Consider the following 26,446-nt stretch of genomic DNA (forward strand, 5'->3'; position numbering starts at 1 on the left):
ACTCTAATTAATACATTCAATTCAATGTATTTTTTAGACATATTACTAGAAATGACTGGCTCACTGTGTGACATAGCTTGTAGTTACTTAAGCACAGAAGTCGCTAAACGGTATCAAGTGTTTGCATCATGATGTGTGAGTACTTTACTGAAATAATTTGGACCCTTGTTGATTTGTCCTCGTGACGTTTAGCCATAACCTCTTCTCAACCCTGCTGAGCGAGCCCCTCTTCTTGAAGCTTGTATAACAATCACACTCTCCTCTCTGTCCTTTTACCTGCTATCCATTCACTTGTCATGCTGTACTTGACTCCCGGGCTAACCTATGGCAGCTTGGTGCTTTGTGTCACATTACTGTTTCATTCGCAGATATCGCTTTCTCAGTGAGACTGGTATGCGGGACATAATAGTCTCACTACAGCTCAGCTTTGTCTCATTCAGAATATCTTATCCCCATTTGCGCGCTTTTCCATGTATCACAGCTTTGTCTCACTACATCTCATTCTCACTCTCTTTATCCAGTCACATACTGTATGATACCGTTCTCTGAACATCACAGCAATGTCTCATTCATTATATTCGCTGTCTCATTACGTCTCGGCTCTGTCCTACTTCATACATGGCAATCCATATAAAATGACATGCTCTTCAACTAAGCTATTGTTTATCTTCACCCTCAATAAAAAATTAAAACTCCTCTTATAATACAGTCAACCACTTACCCCATGCTGTTTTTCCATCCAAATTCTGGGACATTGTTGTTCCCTCTAAATGACGCTATAAACATGGTGCAAATATTCCTCAGGTCCATACTGTATTCATATTGGGATTCGGTTAGCAATCCGTGTGTATGAGTGGGCATTTGGTAAAAGTGGGTCTCCGGCCTCTTTATGTAGGCCAGTGAGGAATAATGTGAGCCTGAGTGCTCCCGGAATTGGAAAATGACATGTTCCACCCTCTGTTCGACTATTCACTAAAAAGGAGGCCCCTGTGACAACCCTATCCCATGACTCTGGGCCTGGCAGGGATAAAGGTTGGGAGTGAAGCCCTCTTCCATCTGTCCAAAAAACGGAATTCCTCAAGGGCAAGGTCAATGCAACGTTTAAGGCCTTTACTCGTAATCAGTTCATCAGTAATAGCCTTTATTTAGCTCAATGTTGCACTCTGGATGGAGTTTGATGAACTCCTCTAAAGATAATGTTATTTTGCTCATACAGGACTTACAATTTTACAAAATATCGGAACTGAGACAGTAGTCCCTGTTCTACTGTGTCATGTGCTCACTGCTTTCTATCAAGTATGCACGGCAAACTATAGAAACGTTGTTAAAAGATACGACCAAGATACGACCGAAAACAACAGTTGTCTTGTTTTCATGGATTACTAAAACAAGGCTATATTATGAGTCGTCTTTCCAGTCAGACAGACCATTTAGACGGACACAAATGTTCAGACAGACAACCTATTCAGACAGACAGACAGAGCGCAAAGGGACGGACAGGCGGATGGATGGACGGACGGACAATGTAAATATGTAAACGCACAAACACATTCCCGTAAACATATAGCTGGCTTACTGCCACACAGATAGGAAAGGAGGCAGGTTATACCATCACCGGGCTTGTAAAGCACCCCTAGTAAAGCACCCTGTTTTAATTGAGTTTTTTTTTTACTGCATTACTGTTGGACCACTAACCGTGTCAGCATCGAAACATCAGAGCCACAAATCAACTTAAGGGACAGAAATACAATCAGGTGGAATGTCCCTTCCTGGATTGGGATCATGCTAGGTCCACGTTGTGGTGACCTCTTACCACCTTTTCTTGACCAAGATCCAAAAACACAACAAAAAAAACAAGTCCTGGCGACTTAGTGCTTCAGTGTGTTTCAGTGTTGGCTTTTTGGTGTACTCTGTCTGCCCTTGTCCTCATCTGTCTATAGTAAAGTCATGTGAAGAGGGAATTCCACCGTGAAAAGCATGGATAAGAGTAAAGCATAAGAATACAGCTCTTCTATAAAATGTTTGATTACCATCTTGTACCATTAATTATTTCTCATAGACAAATTTAGCCTATTGATGGTTATGGTTAGTATTTGTTGAGCCGTTATCTCATAAATGGTAAGATTATACGGTTTTGATAGTTATTTAATATTGTGGCAAGTATTTTAAGTGTTGATAGTGTTAGCAAGAGAAATGTGTTGTTTTGGCAAACGCACTTGCAGTTTAGAGGGCTGTGTTTTACTGTTTGCAAAAGTTATCCCTGTTACGAGTGTTAGGCAATCGAGAAAAACAGTAATCGCACAAAGAGGCCTGACAGATATACTGCTAGGTATTGTTAAATGTGTATTGGGGTCTGGGACCACTTAACCCTCTTGCATTACAAGGGATAAAGCATTACATATCTGATTGTGAAACGTTGCTAATGTTGCAAGCATTTGGTTAATGTGTGTGTGCATGCATGTGTGATTTCTGCACACCTGTGTGTGTGTGTGTGTGTGTGTGTGTGTGTGTGTGTGTGTGTGTGTGTGTGTGTGTGTGTGTGTGTGTGTGTGTGTGTGTGTGTGTGTGTGTGTGTGTGTGTGTGTGTGTGCGCGCGTGCGTGCGTGCGTGCGTTCAACCCAACACGTGCACATTCCCCTTGTGTGTGGTTATCTAGATTTTCTCCATTGAAGCCACAGACAAAGGGACAACCACCTTATCACCAAATGGTTTGTTGCTGCACCATAACATTTTGCTGCCAAAGGCTACAATTCTCAAAACCTCCCCCCATCTCCAGCACACAATGTGTGAATGGATGCCCTAGTTTTACAAACAGGCCGTGAAGTGACCCCTTTCACCGTCCACTCCAATGACAGACCCTAACTACTGTAGCCCTGCTAATCCGAGGCAGGCAGGCAGAGACTAACTCAAAGCACAATGCTGGCTTCTGCTCTCCAGGGTTGTCATTACTGAGCAGCCACAGCTTTCGAATGCACTGAGGTGTGTCTGGATACCAGAAGCTCCACAGGAAAAACACTTTTAATTCTGGAGTTGCGGCTGAATACTGTCAAGAGGGGGAAGCGGGTCACTGAAGAAGATGGTGTACTAGTTCACTCCAAATTAAAGGTTGTCAGGCATTTTCAATTGTTTGGTTCTCCACCAGCAGTAATGAATGAATTAGTATCATCTGGTACAGGGACCACAGATATCAATTTACCTCTGTAATGCCGGATCAAAAAGTGGTTTGATTCTTCTACACAATTATCATATCTCTCTGTCTGAAAATGGTCTGTACAACAGTTATTCGGCTCCGCCTCGATTAGACCAAACCACATAAACTTTCTGTAGGGGGGCAAAACCTTTTTGTGTCTATTGAACTGGGTTTATTTATATACATAGTTGTAAAATGAAGATGTGTGCTGGTCAATTAATAGAGCAGTGCTTTAACAATCGTTTGTATTTATCAGTTATGTTAATTGTTTTGAATTACTCATTCGTAACAAATAAAGTTCTTTAATTATGTTTTTTAAAATAAAAATCTAATTAAAAACAGTGCTTTAACTTCACTGGAACTTATACAATGGATGTTTAAAGCTTTAATCATTTGTACTGTACAACCATAACAATGAATCCAAATTAAATCATTTTAAAATGTGCATAAACATAGATCTCTCTCGCACACTGCATGATGTTTATGTTTAAAGGAGCAAGTACCATGAAGATATAAACTAAACTAAGGAATCTATTTGATTGAATGTGCTTTTCTAAAACATTAAATTTGCCATGCTTTGAAATCACAGACACTGCACGAAACCAGTGGTGGACTTACCATTAGGCAGAAGAGGCAATTGCCTCAGGCCTCACATCATCAAAGGGCCTTGTGAGCTGGGCATAATTTAAACAAAAATTACACTTGTAAAAAATGGAATAATCTCTCTGTTTGAGGCTCCCCCGTGCTCCGCTCGAGGCCTTTCATTGAAATTAAGCTGCAGCAATGAGGCTCTTTCAGAGTGGGGCAGAAAAAAAGAAAAAGAAAGGAAGTCCACTTCGTTTTACCAGAAAAATTACATAAGTGAATGCATTTCTTTAGTAAAAAGACAGGTGATAATGATTATACTACCATCGTCGTCGAGGCAAAGGACATGTATGTGTAGCTCATGTACTGTATGTGATGCTATCTGGCTAAAATTAATATGGCTTGTCATACTATTTTTGGCCAGACAGCACCAGCTACATGGGCTACATATAGTAATACAGAGGGGCGCTGTTTTGCTCGCTTTCTCCTGTGAGATAGATTTAGCCACTTGCGAATTGAAGGAAAATGCATGGTGCTCGGTCTGGATGCAGGAATTATTTTGGATTAATTTTCACGCACTGAGAAGGTGATCAAAATAAAATAAAAAAAATTCTGCAAAAAGTTTTTATTTCATATTAAGTTTTAGAGAAAAGTGGTGACAGCTGGCTTTGTAGTTTTCCATTGAAACAACGTCAACAGACGACAGTACGGTACCCATCTGTCGATTCTGTGAGCTTTACTGAATTTAAAGCTGACCGGGGTTCATATTACATAGATTTATTGTAGTGACAGACAGAAAGATATTGACCTGGAATATTACTGTGTTGGCCTTGTTTGAATATACTACCACAGTGTTTGGGTTGGGTTGCGTTGTCTGGGTTCTGTCTAGGTTGCCATGGGGTTCTCATGGGGTCACTATGCACAGTTCTTCAGGTGTTGCATAGCACAAGGGAATATGTAAATGTCATTTTCCACCTGAAATTTCTCAAACATACCATTCCATTTCATGGAGGTAAGCTTTTTGTCATGGTGTTTATAGTGTTGGTGTGGTGTGGTTTGAGTTGTCATATAGCGATAAATATGCTAAAGGGTGTAATTCCCTCACACGAAAGTGACAGGAAACAATTGTGTTGGTTACATCTATGCTGCATGGCACCCTAAGGTGGTGTGGGTGGACGTGAAGTTGCGTTACAGTACCTGGAGTAGTGTTGTTGGAGTGACACCATCTGGCTATGTGTCTGCTGAGCCTTGTCCCTCTCCTCTCTCTCTCTACGCCCAGATGTTGTTTGTTCTCCAGCTAGGCTGATGGATCACTCAGGCTGTAAGAAGAATGAATACCGGTTGTAACATAAATAAACATACTCCTTTATCTACGTACAGCTGGCAGGTTACATCCCTTCACCTTATTCACCAACATAAGGACAAAGCAAAGTGGCATGCTACTTGTGAAAACCTCAGAAGCAATATGTGTTATAACCCCATCGTTGACAGGTTACAGGTCTGACTACATTCCAATGACATTTGGGAAAATACTTAGGGTGAACTGCAGTTGTGGCGATATGAAAAAATCTGAGTTGTAGCCTGCCACCTACAGTGCCTTCAGAAATGATTCACACTCGTGGTGTGTGGTTCAGCAGTTTGTTCACCCGCAGCCACCTGCAATTGCTAATAACCCGTCCGCAACCACCCGACTATATGTGATAAAATGATAATCTGAGGCCAGCATACGACTCTAACCCGCAAATATAGTGTTCCCTTTTTATCTCTTGAACATGTTTTTCTTCAACATTTAAGCTATTCCTTTATTTATTGAATATTTAAGCCTATTGAACAGTAGCCTATGTGATGATGCGAGCTCTCTTCTGCTCTCTCATCATGTCGAACCACCGTTCTCCATTCCACATGCTGCCAAGGTAGCCTACAAACATTTCTATTTCTATAAACTGCATTACTGCCATTGCAACTTATGAGCGCACCATTTGTTTGTGCTGTTAGAGGTAACACAAACTCAATCACTATTTCATTTGTTTATGAATTATTTGAATGTGCTTTATTTTATGAGTTTTATTCATTGTAGGCTAACACCTGTTGGTTTGAGAGATTTGTGGGTGTTGGGCGTGCAGTGTTGCTAGTGCACGCCACACCTCTCTGTAGGCTATTTCACTCTATCATTGCATTGGTTAGTCAATTGGGATTCATACTATATTCTGACAATTATCCATTGTTTTACTCAACCAGTAACGCAATTCTGGTTTAAGTTTACTGTGGTGAAGACTGTATGGAGAGGCGCTCCAGACATCCTCAACGGCTAAGTTCCTTGGGGTCACACTTCAAGAAAACATGCCCTGGAGTGCCCACATTGAGTGCCTGGAGAAGAAGGGAATCAAGCGCCTGAACCACCTGAGGGTATTCTGCAGAAAAAAGTAGGTAGCCACTCCAGGAACAGCCATCAGTGTATCAGAGCAATCAGAGTGTTCCAGAGCTGCATCTGGCCTTTTGAGTATGCTACACCAGCCTGGTGTAACGTGGGGCGGTCTCATGTCAGAAAACTTCAGATCGTTCAAAACCTTGCCATCAAGATGGCATACAGACTCCCCACGTTTGTTGGCTACAGCCTGAATTTAAAGTTGATTAAATTACAGCCTGAATTTAAAAATGATATAATTGAGATTTTGTGTCATTGGCCTACACACAATACCCCATATTGTCAAAGTATATATACACTGCTCAAAAAAATAAAGGGAACACTTAAACAACACAATGTAACTCCAAGTCAATCACACTTCTGTGAAATCAAACTGTCCACTTAGGAAGCAACACTGATTGACAATACATTTCACATGCTGTTGTGCAAATGGAATAGACAACGGGTGGAAATATGCAATTAGCAAGACACCCCCAATAAAGGAGTGGTTCTGCAGGTGATAACCACAGACCACTTCTCAGTTCCTATGATTTTGGTCACTTTTGAATGCTGGCGGTGCTTTCACTCTAGTGGTAGCATGAGATGGAGTCTCCAACCCACACAAGAGGCTCAGGTAGGGCAGCTCATCCAGGATGGCACATCAATGCGAGCTGTGGCAAGAAGGTTTGCTGTGTCTGTCAGCGTAGTGTCCAGAGCATGTAGGTGCTACCAGGAGACAGGCCAGTACATCAGGAGACGTGGAGGAGGCCGTAGGAGGGCAACAACCCAGCAGCAGGACCTCTACCTCCGCCTTTGTGCCAGAGCCCTGCAAAATGATCTCCAGCAGGCCACAAATGTGCATGTGTCTGCTCAAACGGTCAGAAACAGACTCCATGAGGGTGGTATGAGGGCCTGACGTCCACAGGTGGGGGTTGTGCTTAAAGCCCAACACCGTGCAGGACGTTTGGCATTTGCCAGAGAACACCAAGAATGGCAAATTCGCCACTGGCGCCCTGTGCTCTTCACAGATGAAAGCATGTTCACACTGAGCACATGTGACAGATGTGACAGTCTGGAGACGCCGTGGAAAACATTCTGCTGCCTGCAACATCCTACAGCATGACCGGTTTGGCGGTGGGTCAGTCATGGTGTGGGGTGGCATTTCTTTGGGGGGCCGCACAGCCCTCCATGTGCTCACCAGAGGTAGCCTGACTGCCATTAGGTACCGAGATGAGATACTCAGACCCCTTGTGAGACCATATGCTGGTGCAGTTGGCCCTGGGTTCCTCCTAATGCAAGACAATGCTGGACCTCATGTGGCTGGAGTGTGTCAGCAGTTCCTGCAAGAGGAAGGCATTGATGCTATGGACTGGCCCGCCCGTTCCCCAGACCTGAATCCAATTGAGCACATCTGGGACACCATGTCTCGCTCCATCCACCAACGCCACGTTGCTCCACAGACTGTCCAGGAGTTGGCGGATGCTTTAGTCCAGGTCTGGGAGGAGATCCCTCAGGAGACCATCCGCCACCTCATCAGGAGCATGCCCAGGCATTGTAGGGAGGTCATACAGGCACGTGGAGTATTTAATAAGAATATTTCATTCATTCAGATCTAGAATGTGTTATTTTAGTGTTCCCTTTATTTTTTTGAGCAGTGTGTATATATATTTAAGTAATTAAAAATACAAGTAAATATTCAACCCTTTTGATATGGCAAAAAATAAGTTCAGTAGTAAACAAGTTGCTTAAAAAGTCACATGGGTGAAGTAATAGTGTTTAACATGATCTTTGAATGACTATCTCCTCTCAGTCTGTGCTAGCAAAACAGTCCTTTAGTTTAACATCCGCTTATTTGAACCACTTCCTTGTTGAGCGTGTCACTGGTCCTTCCTGTTTGAGCATGAATCAGGAGGATGGAGTTATGGTCAGATTTGCCAAAGGAAGGGTGAGGGAGAGCCTTGTATGCATTTCTGTGTGTGGAGTAAAGGTGATCAAGGGTTTTGCCGCCTTTAGTTGCTCAGGTGATATGCTAGTTTCTCTGCATTCAAATCACCAGCCACGAGAAGCGGCGCCTCTGGATGTGTATTATCTTGTTTGCGTATGGCCCTATACAGCTCATTGAGTGCGGTCTTAGTGCCAGCATCAGTTTGCGGTGGTAAATAGACAACTATGAAAATTATAAATGAAAACTCTCTTGGTAAATAGTATAGTCTGCAGCTTATCATGAGGTATTCTAACTCAGAGGAGATTTCATTAACATTGGAGATCGCACACCAGCTGTGAACAAAGATACATACCCCTCCCCCTCACCTTACCTGAGGCTGCCGTCCGGTCTAGATGATGTATGGAAAAGCCAGCGAGATGTATATTATCCATGTCCTTGTTCAGCCACGACTCTGAGAAACAGAGAATGTTTCAGATCTTCAGGTCCCGTTGATAGTAGTCTCGAGCGGCGCTCGTCCAGTTTGTTCTCTAGTGATTTTACATTTGCCAATAGGATGGAGGGTAGAGGCGGTTTATTTGCTAGCCAGCGTCAGGATGCCGCTTCGTTTGCCTCTCTTGCGCCGTTACTTTGTCTTTTGAGTCCCAGGGATTAGGGCCTGATCGGGAGTAAGCAGAACGTCCAGAGCTGCCGACTAGTTGAAATTGACATCCAAATTGAGGTTAGTGATCGCTGTTCTGATGTCCAGAAGCTTATTTTTGGTCATAGGAAACAATGGCGGAGACATTATGTAGAGATCAGTGGGGAAAAAAACACACAAAATAGAAGAATTGGTCAGGAGCCCCTAAAATGTCTGGTATCCACTGCAGCGCCGTCTCACAAAAAAATTATTTGCATTAAAATGTTGGTTCATTGACTCATTAAATAATATTTTCCATAGTCAGAGATAGGGAATATTTTCCTTAATCTGACCAGAATTTTTTATTGTAAAGCTATGCCTTCAAAACAAACGAGTCACTTGTAACTCAGCCTTGAGTGTCCCAGACAATGTCAAGTCTGTGATATTAGTTATGAGCTTAGTCCAGTAAAATGTTGGTTCATTGACTCATTCAACAATCTTTTCCATAGTCAAAGATATGGTCTTTTTCCTAAAACCTAAAAACTGCAATTTAGAATGGTGCAATTATTTGTTGGACAGAAACATGTTTTTACTTGTAGATACATATTCATCATCATTAGTCTTATATTCTCAGCATATTTCTCCTTCAAAATAACCACATTAATCTCTCCAGCAAGTATCATCCCAAACATTTACATTTGATCTTCAAATGTGCGAGACCTCAATTTGAATGTCAGTTTTTGTCATATTTGTCTGCTTCTGGGTTGCGTAGACTAGGTGCCTGGCAGTATTGACTATAACCTGGGTCATTACTCCCATCTAGTGGTGAACAAAATCAGTTACTAGAGGGGAATAAGGTATGGAGTCATGAAATCAAGCTCCATGTCACGTGAAATTAAGCTCCATGTCACATGAAATCAAGCTCCCTGTCACGTGACATCAAGCTCCCTGTCACGTGACATCAAGCTCCCTGTCACGTGACATTTGATTTAATCCCAGCATGTATTTATTTTTCTAGTAGCATTTAGTCACTACATTCATGTCACTCTTTGATATTCTGTGTATGGGCATTACGCATACAAAAGGAGACATTACTATTCTTAAATATACGCTGTGAAAAATACTCCATACTCCTGGTTATTAAACAGATTTCATTTATGGGCATTATGTAACAGTCTGCCTCACAGAACATTATCTATGTTCTCTTTATTATGTCCTGTAGATGGAGCTCTCAGCGCAAGAGCATGATTCTTTGACATGCAGTGAATAATAATCTGGAATTTACTCTTGTATGCGTTGGTGGATACATAGCATGATCTGCACACATTGTATTCATGTCAAAATCTCATTTTCATTCAGTGTAATATTCCATCATAATATAATGGTAACAATGCCATCATTTTAAAGCTTGTGGATTTTGAATCCATGGAGATGGTTCATAATCGTTAAATGTCAAATCCTTTCTAAAAGAGCAGTTTACCTAGCTCAAAATCTGCTCATTAATAACAATGAATAATGAAATGCATAGACTCTGCATTTCAAAAACAAAGCTATATGTACAATATCTATCAAAGGGACCGTGAAGAGCAGAGGCTACAGTAGCATACACAGACGAAATCAAATGCAGATTTGTGATCTCCGAGAGTTCACTGAATTAGTAGGATCTGCTGGAACTCAGGACAAGTGACCTAGATCAGGAGTGTCACACTAGCATGTTAGAGGGCTGTGCGAGAGCTGCTGTCCTGGTTGTTATGTTGTTTTGTGTTTAATTACATTACCAAGCCAAATGATTCACCCATTTTGGGGTTTACTGTGAGGACAAACATGATAGGCCCTCGTATGCTCAGATAAACACAACTATGGTGACCAGGGTAAAAAACATGGTGACCAGGGTAAAACAAATTGTTGCCATAGTGGATTAATAGTTCCTCACGATCCTCACAAATTGTTCCTCTGACAAGTGAACATATAAGAGTAGGATGCTGTTAAATCTTCAGTTCATATGTGTGCAGTACTTAAATGTGTGCAAATAAACATGCGCAAACATTTATACCTCAAACCTGAATTGAGCCCATGGTGTGGGAACAATTGAGGGTGGGCCCACAGTCATTCCATTGCTGTCTTGTCAGCAGCATGCAGCAAGCAGTACACTGGTATGTGTGCTTATTTGGAAAAACTTAGGACAGAAAAGTAAACACTGTCATTAAATGTTTTCCTCTGGGTGGAGGGTAAAATTGGTATAATTGAGGAAGCTCTCCTCTTCCTCTCGCATTGATGTTTTGAATGAATTAGGGTAAGGCCTTGGGGACCTTTACATTCACATATTTCTTCAGTAACTCACATCCTGCTGCAACCCAGAAAACTTGATCATTTGACATATCTTGTACAGTGTACTGTTCTGTTTTATTCCAGGACCCAGAACCAACCATTTCCCCTCCACATCTCAGATTCAGTAGTACCGACAGACATTTAACATGCATTATGTTAAAAGACTACGTGCTTTTTGACTTAAAAAAGGGGATTCTTTAGAAAATTTGTGTATAGGGCAAAGCGATATATCAAATTTTTACAACGGGTGGTTCTAATCCTGAATGCTGATTGGTTAAAACTGCATTCCAGACGGTTTCTATTCCACAAGTTACCACTGGCTAAATCTATGATGTTAAAATACCTATTTAGTCTGTTCCATCTGACTGCGCAATCCACTGTCTCATCAGCCATGCCAGAAAATGTATATACTTGATCTCCACTATAAAAAGCATCTAGACCTCCACCATTATCTCACATTTCTTGAGAGACTGAGATTTAGTATTCAACTGCAGAGATTTGTATAAACCTTGCTGTCTGTCTCTCATTGTTTCAATATTCAAATTCAATCTCCAGCTGTCCCATAGTAACGAATGTAATGGGAGTCTGGACGACACAGACAAGCAGGCAGTGTTTCTTAGCCAGTCAAAAACATGAATCAGCTGGCATCCTTTTTCTGGATACATACAAATAAATGTAAATTGAAAAAGGGTCAAACTAAATGATGTGCAGCTAGTTTGCAGCCTTTCCAGCTTCAGTTTGAAGTGATTGTGTTTGCTGTGTTGTTGGCTAGCTCCACTGAACAACAGTGTCCTGACGAGAGAGCACATGTTCTATGTCAGGTGAAATCGCACCTCATTAACTCATTGTGGGGCGGCAGGGTAGCCTACTGGTTAGAGCTTTGGACTAGTTACCAAAAGGATGCAAGTTCATATCCCTGAGCTGACAAGGTACAAATCTGTCATTCTGCCCCGAAACAGGCACTTAACCCTCTGTTCCTAGGCCGTCATTGAAAAAAAGAATTTGTTCTTAATTAACTGACTTGCCTAGTTAAATAAAGGTAAAAAAAATAATTTGTTATGGATATATCCAAGTAAATGTCACTATAAAACAGCTTATGCAAATGCTGCTACTTTGATGTTATTCTGGCAACACTTTTTGACGTGACTGTAAATTAGCTGTAGTTGGCTAGCTAGAAAAGCAAGAGATAGGAACAATGGAACGTTTAGAACGAACGACTGGATCCATAGATACAGAACAGATAGAACGAATAACAAGCTGGGCTTGGGTAGCAACCCTAAATTTGTGTCGGGGCTGTATCTTGTGAAAGGATGAAATAGTATGAATAAATGTATCAAAATACAGTTTTTAATGAAAATATGTCAATCATTATTTGAATATGTTGGTAACCTGTTGTATAAAAGTGCTAATGTTCTCAGTACATCATGCAGACAGGAATAAAGAACTCTCGGGGAAGAAGAAAGGCGGGGGTGTATGTTCCATGATTAACTAGTCGTGGTGTGATTGTGATAACATGCAACCACTCAATGTCACGCCCTGACCTTAGAGATCCTTTGTATGTCTCTATTTTGGTTTGGTCAGCAGTTGGGGTGGGCATTCTATGTTTTGTGTTTCTATGATTTTCAATTTCTATGTTTTGGCAGGGTATGGTTCTCAATCAGGGATAGCTGTCTATCGTTGTCTCTGATTGGGAACCATACTTAGGTACCCTTTTTCCCACCTGTGTTTGTGGGAAGTTGACTTTGTTTAGGGCATATAGCTTCACAGTTTGTTTGTAGTGTTTATTGTTTTTGTTGGCTTCTTTTTCTAAATAAAAGAATATGTACGCTCACCACGCGGCACCTTGTTCCTCCTCCTTCAACAGCCGTGACACTCAAGTCCTTTTGTTCACGTGACCTAGAATACCTCACATTCAAACGCGACCGTATTACCTCCTACGAGTATTCTCTTCGGTTGTAGTCACAGCCATGTATATTCCCCCTTAAGCTGATACCACGACGGCCCTCAAAGAACTACACTGGACTTTATGCAAACTGGAAAGCACATATCCTGAGGCCGCATTTATTGTAGCTGAGGATTTTAACAAAGCAAATTTGACTCTCCAGAAGTTCTACCAACATATTGACTTTAGCACTCACACTGGAAAAACATTGGACCCCTGAAATGCCTACAAGGCCCTCTCCCACCCACCCTTCAGCAAATATGATCACGACTCCATTTTTGTCCTCCCTTCCTATAGGCTGAAACTCAAACAGGAAGTACCCGTGCTAATTTCTATTCAACGCTGGTCTGACCAATCGGAATCCATGCTTCAAGATTGTTTTGATCATGCATAGGACAAGTGTATAGGACAAGTTGTATTAAAACCTACCTAAAACAGAAACCGTGGATAGATGGCAAGGTGACTGAGAAAGTGGCCGAATACAAACAGTGTAGTTATTCCCTCCATAATCAAACAGGAAAAGTGTCAGAGACAAAGTGGATTCACAATTCAACGGCTCAGACACAAGACTTATGTGGCAGGGTCTACAGACAATCACAGACTACAACTGGAAAACCAGCCAAGTCGCAGACACCGACATCTTGCTTCCGGACAAGCTAAACACCTTATTTGCACGCTTTGAGGATAAAACAGTGCCACCGATGCGGCCCGCTACCAAGGACTGTGGGCTCTCCTTCTCCATGGCCGTTGTGAGTAAGACATTTAAGCATGTTAACTCTCGCAAGGCTGCCGGCATCCCTAGCCACGTCCTCAGAGCATGCGCAGACCAGCTGGCTGGAGAGTTTACGGACATATTCAATCTCTCCCTATCCCAGTCTGCTGTCTCCACTTGCTTCAATATGTTTACCATTGTTTCTGTACCCAATAAAGCAAAGGTAACTGAACATAATGACCATCGCCCTGTAGCACTCTCTTCTGTCATCATGAAGTGTTTTGAGAGGCTAGTTAAAGATCATATCACTTCTACCTTACCTGACACCTAGATCCTAGACCCACTTCAATTTGCTTACCGCCCCAATTGATCCACAGACGATTCAATCGCCATTGCACTGCACACTGTCCTATCCCATCTGGACATCAGGAATACCTACTGTATGTAAGAATGCTGTGCATTGACTATAGCACAGCATTCAACTCCATAGCACCCTCCAAGCTCATCATTAAGCTCGGAGCCTGTCAATTTTTTTTGCCTCTATGGCCTATTAATTGCTTACCTCCGTACTCTTCTACATTTGCACACACTGTTCATAGATTTTTCTATTTTTCTATTTTTCTTTTGTATTATTGACTGTACTTTTGTTTATGTGTAACTCTGTGTTGTTGTTTTTGTCGCACTGCTTTTCTTTATCTTGGCCAGGTCGCAGTTGTAAATGAGAACTTGTTCTCAACTGGCCTACCTGGTTAAATGAAGGTGAAACAAAAAATAAAATGTTGGAGCCCGCGAACAGTGGGTACTGGTCAGTGCAACACAACAAACGAACAGCATAACTCATAACACACAGCTGTCTTTGAGGGTCGCTACAATATCATAGTAGCCTTATGTTTTATTTATTATTAATGTCAATGCTGTTTTCTATGCTTGTTTTCACTTAATACTTTGGGATACTGGTGCTATATCAGAGGGTTGCTATATTGGAAAAAATATATTGCCAGGTTTTTTTGTGGTGTTGAGAAAGATACATTTTCATGATGGGAAATAAATTAATCAACAAATGTGGGGAAACAGAAGACCTGCAGAAAATATATATGTTTGGTTTAAATTCCCCTGGTGCAACTGCATGGTATTTGCAATTATAACAAGTCTGGGCTATGATCAATTAAGCCATACCAATGCAGTGTAACAGGTTAATGTAAAATAATGAATTATGTTAGCTTACACTAATGGTACTTCCAAGGCAATTTCATGGTGATTATTATGGTTGTGTCTATCATTTACTTCCTTCTGCTATATTGTTGGCAGTGTTGGGCTCACGTCCAGCTCACGTCTAGTTAAGTGATCTAGTGGTGGGAAGCATTCTGTTTTTCAACATTGTGTTGGGTGTAATTACATTGATATATCTAGTGAACAATGGATAAGCAACAATGGGTGTGACAGATAGAAGTAGTCACTACAGGTATCATCAAGCCTTACATCAAAGTTGCCTGAAGCTAAATGGAAAGTGCTTTGCCCAGACCAGTTAGTCAGAAGAAAATCCTCTGTGACTAGACATTTACATAAGTTAACTTACCAGTGTGGACCCAATACAAACACATTATACACATTTACTAACAACCTGCTCAAAGTGTTATTACAACCATGGTGTTCTTTTGTTACTGAAGTTTATATATCAAGTAACCTGACAATGATCCACATCATATGGGTAGACAAATAATGTGCAAAACACAACTATCCTTTAGGATCCAAATCAGTAATATGAATCACTGTTGATCCATCCTGTATAGATCTAATGAGATGGATGTAGGATGTAGGATTTCCTACGGACTAGAATGAAGGCCTTTCCCAGTCATGAAGGACAAAGCTGGGCCTCTCTTGCTTCTCATTGGTGAAGACTGAACTCAAGTTAGTGGTTATATGTCAGACTCTCTTATACTCCTATTCCCAAAATATTATACCCCATAGGTTGAACCCCTTTTAAGCTGATATAATTTGCATAATTATTATTGGCTGTGAAACCAATATCCGAAAGGCTTCAGACTGAGCATTTCACAATGGAAATTGCTGCTGACATTAAACATAATTATTTCTTTCTTCAGTGGAAATGCAAAATATGTATAAAAATGCCAAATATACCAAAATCTAAATCAAGCAGAAATGTACGGCTATTTAACCATCTTAATTATTACTAAAACATGGAAACTACAGACATTTAACCAGTTAAAGATAATAAATACATGACAACTAGATACAAATATTTTAGAAATAATAATCCATACAAAAGTAAAGAGTTGGAGAGTTGAATGCAAACAAAGTGAGTGTGTATATTATGTGTGTAAGTGTTTGTGTGCTTTTGTGTGCGTGTGTGTGTGTATTATGGTGTGTATTATAATCTCGCATCAAAAAATGTATCCCCAATCCCTAATCAATCCCTAATCAAATGCCCTCATCGATACCACAAAACACAACAGAAAAATCTGTATTTTTTCTCCAATCTGGGAACACAGCCTTGTATAAATGGATTATGAAAGAAATGGTGTCATGTACATGAAAAAGTGGTGGCTTGTACTAAATGCATTATGAAGAAAATTGTGTAATGTAGGCTCCATGAAATATGAAATGCGTTATGAAGAAAATCGTGTAGGCCTACTGTTGACTACACACAAAAAGGGGCCTTTCTGACAACAAGTGCACCAGTATCCCAAAGTATTAAGCAAAAATAAGAATAGAAAACAGTATAGGTGTTACGGTTTTCTATAGGTGAAGGAGAGTCGGACCAAAATGTGGCGTGTAGATTGCGATCCATGTTTAATAAACAAAAGTAAACACGAATCAATTACAAAAACAACAAACGTAACGAAAACCGAAACAGCCTATACTGGTGTAAATTAACACAGAACAGGGACATAAGGACAATAAGGACAATCACCCACGAAACACTCAAAGAATATGGCTGCCTAAATATGGTTCCCAATCAGAGACAACGATAAACACCTGCCTCTGATTGAGAACCACTTCAGACAGCCATAGATACACCTAGAACACCCCACTTAAGCTATCATCCCAATACATGTGAAAAAAAACAATACAAAAACACACCATATACAAAAACCCATGCCACACCCTAGTGTCAATCCCAGCACAACAGAAAAGGACCTTGTAGGGCCTCCCGGACGTTGTAGGGCCTCCTGCGATGCAGTGCCTTTGACCACTGTGCCACCAGAAACTCTGGGTTCGAGCCCAGGCTCTATTGCAGCCGGCCGCGACCGGGAGGTCCATGGGGCCGGTAAGGATATCCTTGTCTCATCGCGCACTAGCTACTCCTGTGGCGGGCCGGGCGCAGTGCACACTAACCAGGTCGCAGGTGCACAATGTTTCCTCCGGCACATTAGTGCGGCTAGCTTTCGGGTTGGATGTGTGCTGTGTTAAGAAGCAGTGCGGCTAGGTTGGGTTGTGTTTCGGGAGGACGCATCGTCTCTCCCGAGCCCACACGGGAGTTGTAGCAATGAGACAAGATAGTAACTACAAACAATTGGATACCATGAAATTGGGGAGGAAAAGTGGGTAAAATTAAAGAAAGAAAAGGACCTTGTGAAGGAAGCAGATACAAAAGTATCTATACTTTTTCTATACCACAGTAAAACGAGTCCTATATCAACATAACCTGAAAGTCTTCTAAGCAAGGAAGAAGCCACTGCTCCAAAACCGCCATTAAAAAAGCCAGACTACGGTTTGCAACAGCACAAAAATAGAAAAAAAAAACGATGGCCATAATGACCATCGTTATGTTTGGAGGAAAAAGTTGAAGCCGAAGCACAGGGGTGGCAGCATCATGTTGTGGGGGTGCAGGAGGGACTGGTGCACTTCAAAAAATAGATGGATTCATAAGGGATGGAAATTATGTGGATATATTGAATATTAATATTAATATTAAAGCTTGGTCGCAAATTGGTCTTCCAACTGGACAATGACCCCAAGCATACTTCAAAAGTTGTGGCAAAATGGCTTAAGGACAACAAAGTCAAGGTATTGGAGTGGCCATCACAAGGTCACAAGGGCAGAACTGAAAAATCATGTGCGAGCAAGGCAATGCTATCAAATACTAATTGAGTGTATGTAAACTTCTGACCCACTGGGAATGTGATGAAAGAAATAAAAGCTGAAATAAATCATTATCTCTACTATTATTCTGACATTTCACATCCTTAAAATAAAGTGGTGATCCTAACTGACCTATAACAGGGACTTTTTTACTAGGATTAAATGTGAGGAATTGTGAAAAACTGAGTGTATTTGGCTAAGGTTTATGTACACTTCCGACTTCAACTGTATATACACAGTGTGTCAAATCAGAGGGCATGTTGTCCGGTCCTCTGGCAGTCTCCATGGGGGTGCCACAGGGTTCAATTCTCGGGCCGACTCTTTTCTCTGTATATATCAATGATGTTGCTCTTGCTGCAGGCGATTCCCTGATCCACCTCTACGCAGACGACACCATTCTGTATACTTCCGGCCCTTCCTTGGACACTGTACTATCTAACCTCCAAACAAGCTTCAATGCCATACACACTCCTTCCGTGGCCTCCAACTGCTCTTAAACGCTAGTAAAACCAAATGCATGCTTTTCAACCGTTTGCTGCCTGCACCCGCACGCCCGACTAGCATCACCACCCTGGATGGTTCTGACCTAGAATATGTGGACATCTATAAGTACCTAGGTGTCTGGCTAGACTGTAAACTCTCCTTCCAGACTCATATCAAACATCTCCAATCTAAAATCAAATCTAGAGTCGGCGTTCTATTCCGCAACAAAGCCTCCTTCACTCACACCGCCAAACTTACCCTAGTAAAACTTACTATCCACTAGGCTACCTTGGGGCGGCAGGGTAGCCTAGTGGTTAGAGAATTAGACTAGTAACTGAAAGGTTGCAAGTTCAAGTCCCCAAGGCACAAAATCTGTCGTTCTGCCCCTGAACAGGCAGTTAACCCACTGTTCCTATGCCATCATTGAAAAATAAATAAATGACTGGAACAAATTGCTGAAGTTGGAGACTTTTATCTCCCTCACCAACTTCAAACATCTGCTATCTGATTTTCAATGATGGCCTAGGAACAGTGGGTTAACTGCTATTCCACCTCGCCGCACTGGCAGGGCGACCGAGAGTATACAACCGGGTAAGGTTGGGCAGGCTCGGTGCTCAAGAGCTCCAGTGCGCCTGCACGGTCCGGTCTATCCAGTACCACCTCCACACCCCAGCCCTCCGGTAGCAGCTCCCCGCACCAGGCTTCCTGTGCGTGTCCTCGGCCCAATACCACCAGTGCCAGCACCACGCATCAGGCCTACAGTGCGCCTCGCCTCTCCTGCGCTGTCGGTGCCTTTCTCCTCTCATGCGCTGCCGGAGCCTCCCGCCTGTTCAGCGCTTCTAGAGCCTTCCTCCTCTACAGTGCTGCTGGAGTCTCCTGTCTGTTCAGCGCTATCAGAGCCTTTCTCCTCTCCTGGGCTACCGGAGTCTCCCGCCTGTTCAGCGCTTCTAGAGCCTTCCTCCTCTACAGCGCTGCCGGAGCCTCCTGCCTGTTCAGAGCAGCCTGAGCTGCCAGTCTGCATGGAGCAGCCAGAGCTGCCAGTCTGCATGGAGCAGCTAGAGCTGTCAGTCTGCTTGGAGCAGCCAGAGCTGCCAGTCTGCATGGAGCTGACAGTCTGCAAGGAGCTGCCAGTCTGCATGGAGCAGCTAGAGCTGCCAGTCTGCATGGAGCAGCTAGAGCTGTCAGTCTGCATGGCGCAGCCAGAGCTGTCAGTCTGCTTGGAGCAGCCAAAGCTGCCAGTCTGCATGGAGCTGCCAGTCTGCATGGAGCTGCCAGTCTGCAAGGAGCTGCCAGTCGGAAAGTAGCTGCCAAAGCTGTTAGTATGCATGGAACAGTCAGAGCTGTCAGTCTGCAAGAAGCCGCCAGAGCTGTCAATCAGCATGGAGCAGCCAGAACCGTCAGTCAGCAAGAAGCAGCCAGAGCCGTCAGTCTGCCAGGATCCGCCAGTCAGCCAGACTCTTCCAGATCTGCCAGTCAGCCAGACTCTTCCAGATCCGCCAGTCAGCCAGACCCTTCCAGATCTGCCAGTCAGCCAGACTCTTCCAGATCTGCCAGTCAGCCAGACTCTTCCAGATCTGCCAGTCAGCCAGACTCTTCCAGATCTGCCAGTCAACCAGACTCTTCCAGATCTGCCAGTCAGCCAGACTCTTCCAGATCTGCCAGTCAGCCAGACTCTTCCAGATCTGCCAGTCAGCCAGACTCTTCCAGATCCGAAAGTCAGCCAGACTCTTCCAGATCCGCCAGTCAGCCAGACTCTTCCAGATCCGCCAGTCAGCCAGACTCTTCCAGATCCGCCAGTCAGCCAGACTCTTCCAGATCCGCCAGTCAGCCAGACTCTTCCAGATCCGCCAGTCAGCCAGACTCTTCCAGATCCGACTCTTCCAGATCCAGTCCGCCAGACTCTTCCAGATCCGCCAGTCCGCCAGACTCTTCCAGATCCGCCAGTCAGCCAGACTCTTCCAGATCTGCCAGTCAGCCAGACTCTTCCAGATCTGCCAGTCAGCCAGACTCTTCCAGATCTGCCAGTCAACCAGAATCTTCCAGATCTGCCAGTCAACCAGAATCTTCCAGATCTGCTAGTCAACCAGACTCATCCAGATCTGCTAGTCAACCAGACTCTTCCAGATCTGCTAATCAACCAGACTCTTCCAGATCTGCTAGTCAACCAGACTCTTCCAGATCCACCATTCAGCCAGGATCTGCCAGAACTGCCAGCCAGCCAGGATCTGCCGGATTCAACTGCCTGGCTGGGCTTCCTCTCAGTGCTGGGCTGCCCCTCAGTCCCGAGCTTCCCCTCAGTCCCGAGCTGCTTCAGTCCCGAGCTGCCCCTCAGTCCCGAGCTGCCCCTCAGTCACGAGCTACTCCTCAGTTCAGTGGGGTTCTGGGTGAGGACTATTAGGCCATGGTCGGCGGCGAGGGTGGGTTATCCCAGGATGCGAAGGGGAGGAACTATGACATATATGGAGTGGGGTCCACGTCCCGAGCCGGAACCGCCACCATGGACAGACGCCCACCCGGACCCTCCCTATGGTTTTGAGGTGCGTCCGGGAGTTCGCACCTTGGGGGGGGGGGGTTCTGTCACGCCTTGGTCTTAGTATTTTGTGTTTTAGTTAATTAGTTGGTCAGGCCAGGGTGTGACATGGGTTTATGTTATTGTGTTGTCGTATTGGGGTTTCTGTAGGCATCGGGATTGTGGTTGATTAGGGGTGTGTTTAGTTTAGGTTTGGCTGCCTGAGGCGGTTCTCAATCAGAGTCAGGTGATTCTTGTTGTCTCTGATAGGGAACCGTATTTAGGTAGCCTGGGTTTCACTGTGTATTTCGTGGGTGATTGTTCCTGTCTCTGTGTTAGTGTTCACCAGACAGGCTGTATAGGTTTTTTCACGTTCCGTTTGTTGTTTTTGTATTTATAAGTTATTTCATGTATCGTCATTTGTTTCATTAAAAACATGAGTAACCAACACGCTGCATTTCGGTCCGACTCCCTTTCGAAAAACGAAGAACGCCGTTACAGTTTCTGATTACTACATGATTTCATATGTGTTATTTCATAGTTTTGATGTATTTACTATTATTCTACAATGTCGAAAATAGTTGGGTTTTTTAATTAAAAAAACCTTTAATGAGTTGGTGTGTTCAAACTTTTCAATGGTACTGAAACATGAATCGCCCATAAGTTTAAAAAAAATGTAGATGGGATTTTAAATCCGTATTGCGCGGCCCTAATTGTGTCACAATTCACTTCTACTCAAAGGGGTGAAACAAGGATGTGCAGTAAGGGCCGGCAGGGTGTTCAAACAAAAAGTATACAAACATGTTGTTATTAAAACCTATGCTGACGTCAGCTGAAAATGAACTATCCTTGACATCATGTGTAAAGCATTTATTTTTAGATATGTTAGAGTACCCCTATAAGCTTGTAAAAGCGGGGCTAGCTATCTTTGCTCCCAGGCTATCCCAGGCTATTGCTATCTGCAGCACAAACATATGTCTTGATTGTGAATTCCATGCTGTCACAGTTACCAGCCCTTTCAAGCTTAACATCCTTATCATTTATCGCCCTCCAGGTTCCCTTGGAGAGTTCATCAATGAGCTTGATGCCTTGATAAGCTCCTTTCCTGAGGACGGCTCACCTCTCACAGTCCTGGGCGACTTTAACCTCCCCACGTCTACCTTTGACTCATTCCTCTCTGCCTCCTTCTTTCCACTCCTCTCCTCTTTTGACCTCACCCTCTCACCTTCCCCCCCTACTCACAAGGCAGACAATACGCTCGACCTCATCTTTACTAGATGCTGTTCTTCCACTAACCTCATTGCAACTCCCCTCCAAGTCTCCGACCACTACCTTGTATCCTTTTCCCTCTCGCTCTCATCCAACACTTCCCACACTGCCCCTACTCGGATGGTATCGCGCCGTCCCAACCTTCGCTCTCTCTCCCCCGCTACTCTCTCCTCTTCCATCCTATCATCTCTTCCCTCTGCTCATACCTTCTCCAACCTATCTCCTGATTCTGCCTCCTCAACCCTCCTCTCTTCCCTTTCTGCATCCTTTGACTCTCTATGTCCCCTATCCTCCAGGCCGGCTCGGTCCTCCCCTCCCGCTCCGTGGCTCGACGACTCATTGCGAGCTCACAGAACAGTGCTCCGGGCACCCGAGCGGAAATGGAGGAAAACTCGCCCCTGCGGACCTGGCATCCTTTCACTCCCTCCTCTCTACATTTTCCTCCTCTGTCTCTGCTGCTAAAGCCACTTTCTACCACTCTAAATTCCAAGCATCTGCCTCTAACCCTAGGAAGCTCTTTGCCACCTTCTCCTCCCTCCTGAATCCTGCCCCCCCCCTCCTCCCTCTCTGCAGATGACTTCGTCAACCATTTTGAAAAGAAGGTCGACGACATCCGATCCTCGTTTGCTAAGTCAAACGACACCGCTGGTTCTGCTCACACTGCCCTACCCTGTGCTCTGACCTCTTTCTCCCCTCTCTCTCCAGATGAAATCTTGCTTCTTGTGACGGCCGGCCGCCCAACAACCTGCCTGCTTGACCCTATCCCCTCCTCTCTTCTCCAGACCATTTCCGGAGACCTTCTCCCTTACCTCACCTCGCTCATCAACTCATCCCTGGCCGCTGGCTACGTCCCTTCCGTCTTCAAGAGAGCGAGAGTTGCACCCCTTCTGAAAAAACCTACACTCCATCCCTCCGATGTCAACAACTACAGACCAGTATCCCTTCTTTCTTTTCTCTCCAAAACTCTTGAACGTGCCGTCCTTGGCCAGCTCTCCCGCTATCTCTCTCAGAATGACCTTCTTGATCCAAATCAGTCAGGTTTCAAGACTAGTCATTCAACTGAGACTGCTCTTCTCTGTATCACGGAGGTGCTCCGCACTGCTAAAGCTAACTCTCTCTCCTCTGCTCTCATCCTTCTAGACCTATCGGCTGCCTTCGATACTGTGACCCATCAGATCCTCCTCTCCACCCTCTCCGAGTTGGGCATCTCCGGCGCGGCCCACGCTTGGATTGCGTCCTACCTGACAGGTCGCTCCTACCAGGTGGCGTGGCGAGAATCTGTCTCCTCGCCACGCGCTCTCACCACTGGTGTCCCCCAGGGCTCTGTTCTAGGCCCTCTCCTATTCTCGCTATACACCAAGTCACTTGGCTCTGTCATAACCTCACATGGTCTCTCCTATCATTGCTATGCAGACGACACACAATTAATCTTCTCCTTTCCCCCTTCTGATGACCAGGTGGCGAATCGCATCTCTGCATGTCTGGCAGACATATCAGTGTGGATGACGGATCACCACCTCAAGCTGAACCTCAGCAAGACGGAGCTGCTCTTCCTCCCGGGGAAGGACTGCCCGTTCCATGATCTCGCCATCACGGTTGACAACTCCATTGTGTCCTCCTCCCAGAGCGCTAAGAACCTTGGCGTGATCCTGGACAACACCCTGTCGTTCTCAACTAACATCAAGGCGGTGGCCCGTTCCTGTAGGTTCATGCTCTACAACATCCGCAGAGTATGACCCTGCCTCACACAGGAAGCGGCGCAGGTCCTAATCCAGGCCCTTGTCATCTCCCGTCTGGATTACTGCAACTCGCTGTTGGCTGGGCTCCCTGCCTGTGCCATTAAACCCCTACAACTCATCCAGAACGCCGCAGCCCGTCTGGTGTTCAACCTTCCCAAGTTCTCTCACGTCACCCCGCTCCTCCGCTCTCTCCACTGGCTTCCAGTTGAAGCTCGCATCCGCTACAAGACCATGGTGCTTGCCTACGGAGCTGTGAGGGGAACGGCACCGCAGTACCTCCAGGCTCTGATCAGGCCCTACACCCAAACAAGGGCACTGCGTTCATCCACCTCTGGCCTGCTCGCCTCCCTACCACTGAGGAAGTACAGTTCCCGCTCAGCCCAGTCAAAACTGTTCGCTGCTCTGGCCCCCAATGGTGGAACAAACTCCCTCACGACGCCAGGACAGCGGAGTCAATCACCACCTTCCGGAGACACCTGAAACCCCACCTCTTCAAGGAATACCTAGGATAGGATAAAGTAATCCTTCTCACCCCCCCCCTTAAATGATTTAGATGCACTATTGTAAAGTGGCTGTTCCACTGGATGTCAGAAGGTGAATTCACCAATTTGTAAGTCGCTCTGGATAAGAGCATCTGCTAAATGACTTAAATGTAAATGTAACAACACCTTGATTACATAAACTATTTGATTTAATGAAACTAAAATGAATGCATAGTACCACAGTCTATTTATGACGGAGAATATTTTTATTGTTCACTGTGTGTATCATATTCTCGTTGCACTTGCCTGTTTGTATCTAAAACATGTAGCTTAATTAACTCAACCTAAATGTATTTAGCATTCTCTCTTGTCCAGACAGTCGATTGTGTGCCTTGATGGGCTAATCATGTAAATGTGTCTGTGGACAATGACCATCCCCTTGCCCTGAGCCACATCACATCCACTGTTGAGTAAGAGTCCTCTCCTATTCAGGGCTGCTGCTGTTGTTGCCCATTATCTCCCATTTCTATTGGATGATACAGCCTTCTCATCAGGAAGAAACATTGAGGTATACATCACATAATGCGTGCTATGCACTTTTCAAAATTCTGTATTCCCGTTTTGGATCTGTGTGCACACTTGTTTAGATAGGTGCCAACAGAAGCGATACTCTGTATGTACACTAATCTAAGAAAGTTGCTCCACCTAAAGTGCACAGCTGGCACGGAAACCCATTAGATTCCGCATTGGAGTCCCTCATTCAAGTTTCAACCGTAATTTACAGTTACCTGGCACAGTGCCATTTTGAGGTTTATACCCCAAAGAGGTTTATGCTCCTTTGGGTTTATCCAGTTTATACTACTTATTACATAAGTGCAGTCCATTAACACATCATGGACCTTGCTACTGCTACACAAACCCTACCTCACAATTGTCATCTGTCTATCTGTCAGTCAGTCGCCATGACAATTCTCAGGCCATGCATAACACACCAACAATGTGGTAATTCAGCGCCACACTAAGCAGTCTGACATTTCAGCATGACGTTCATCATCTTACCCTGCCAGTGGCTATCCATGAGTAGGGATGTCAGTATAGACAGCACATGGAGGAATCTTGACTGTAGAGCATGCAGTTGTGGTGATCAGTGGGGGTGCAACATAGCACCATCCTTAATGGCAGGGTCTCCCTTGAAAAATAAGTATTTAGGATCTCAATGGGACCACTTGGTAAAATAGAGTTAAAATAAAATCCAGTCAGGGAACCCAGTCAAGGGCCCATGTTGAAGTTTCAATGAAGAGGAGGCATGGTTTGGTCTTCACGACTTCAACAGCTATTTAGATCCAGGGAGGAATAACAGGGAAATCCACTAGGAATCTGAGAAAACAAAATCCACTTGAGGTTCATATCCACGGAGATTGAAGGAAAAGGTTCTCGCAAAAATACCATAACCCCATGTGCACTAAAATGTCTCTCTCTCTCTCTATCTCTCTCCCCCTCTCTCTCTCTCTCTCTCTCTCTCGCTCTCTCTCTTCTCTTAGCCTCTCTGCAATAACTCCTTAATCGCTCTATTTCTGTCCTTTTCTCTGATGCTCACTCATACTTCTCTCTCTCTCTCTCTCTCTCTCTCTCTCTCTCTCTCTCTCTCTCTCTCTCTCTCAGCTGTGTCTCAGTGTTATGCTCAGCCTGTGCCCAGGGGATGTATAACATGTGTTCAGGGTGGGGGTTGGGGACTGCTGAATTCATAGGTGGCATGTTCTGCTTCTGCAAGGCTGGTGAGGATAGCCATCGCATTGTGTACTATTTTAAAGAGAGAGATCATGATAGTGTTCCAAGTTGCCTCCATAGGTACTTCAAAATCGTAATACTTTACATGAGAATGTAGCAAGGCAATATTTGACCAAGGGTATACATTTACTTGAATTGACAAAATCTATTAAGTTCAAAGGGAATGTGTGACTTGTGGGTACTGCCGAGGAAGATATGCTACACTGTCACGACTGAATTGTTCTCTGTTGTGCCCCTCTTTTGAAAGGATTAGTCCAATGTCTTCAATGGAGTAGAATGATTCAATAGATGATGCACAAATGACGCATTTATCTATGCATTTGTCAGGGCAGAGAGAGAGAGAGTGAAAT

The 26,446-nt window shown here is 44.1% G+C and overlaps 1 protein-coding gene across 7 annotated transcripts in view; it reads right to left on the minus strand.

Annotated features, from left to right (window-relative positions):
• Positions 1–25,842, minus strand: part of LOC135519891 (nck-associated protein 5-like) — a 117,651-nt gene extending 91,809 nt beyond the window's left edge. For all 7 annotated transcript variants that reach the window (XM_064945103.1, XM_064945101.1, XM_064945097.1 and 4 more), the window contains exons 1-2: positions 25,368–25,842; positions 4,973–5,094 (exon numbers count right to left, since the gene is read on the minus strand). In XM_064945103.1, coding sequence (XP_064801175.1) covers positions 4,973–5,001 — 29 coding nt within the window. In that variant the 5' untranslated portion in view covers positions 5,002–5,094; positions 25,368–25,842. The remainder of the gene's footprint in view (positions 1–4,972; positions 5,095–25,367) is intronic.
• Positions 25,843–26,446: the final 604 nt, after the last annotated feature.

This window comes from Oncorhynchus masou, chromosome 29 (assembly GCF_036934945.1).
Source record: "Oncorhynchus masou masou isolate Uvic2021 chromosome 29, UVic_Omas_1.1, whole genome shotgun sequence".
Lineage (NCBI taxonomy): Eukaryota > Metazoa > Chordata > Actinopteri > Salmoniformes > Salmonidae > Oncorhynchus > Oncorhynchus masou.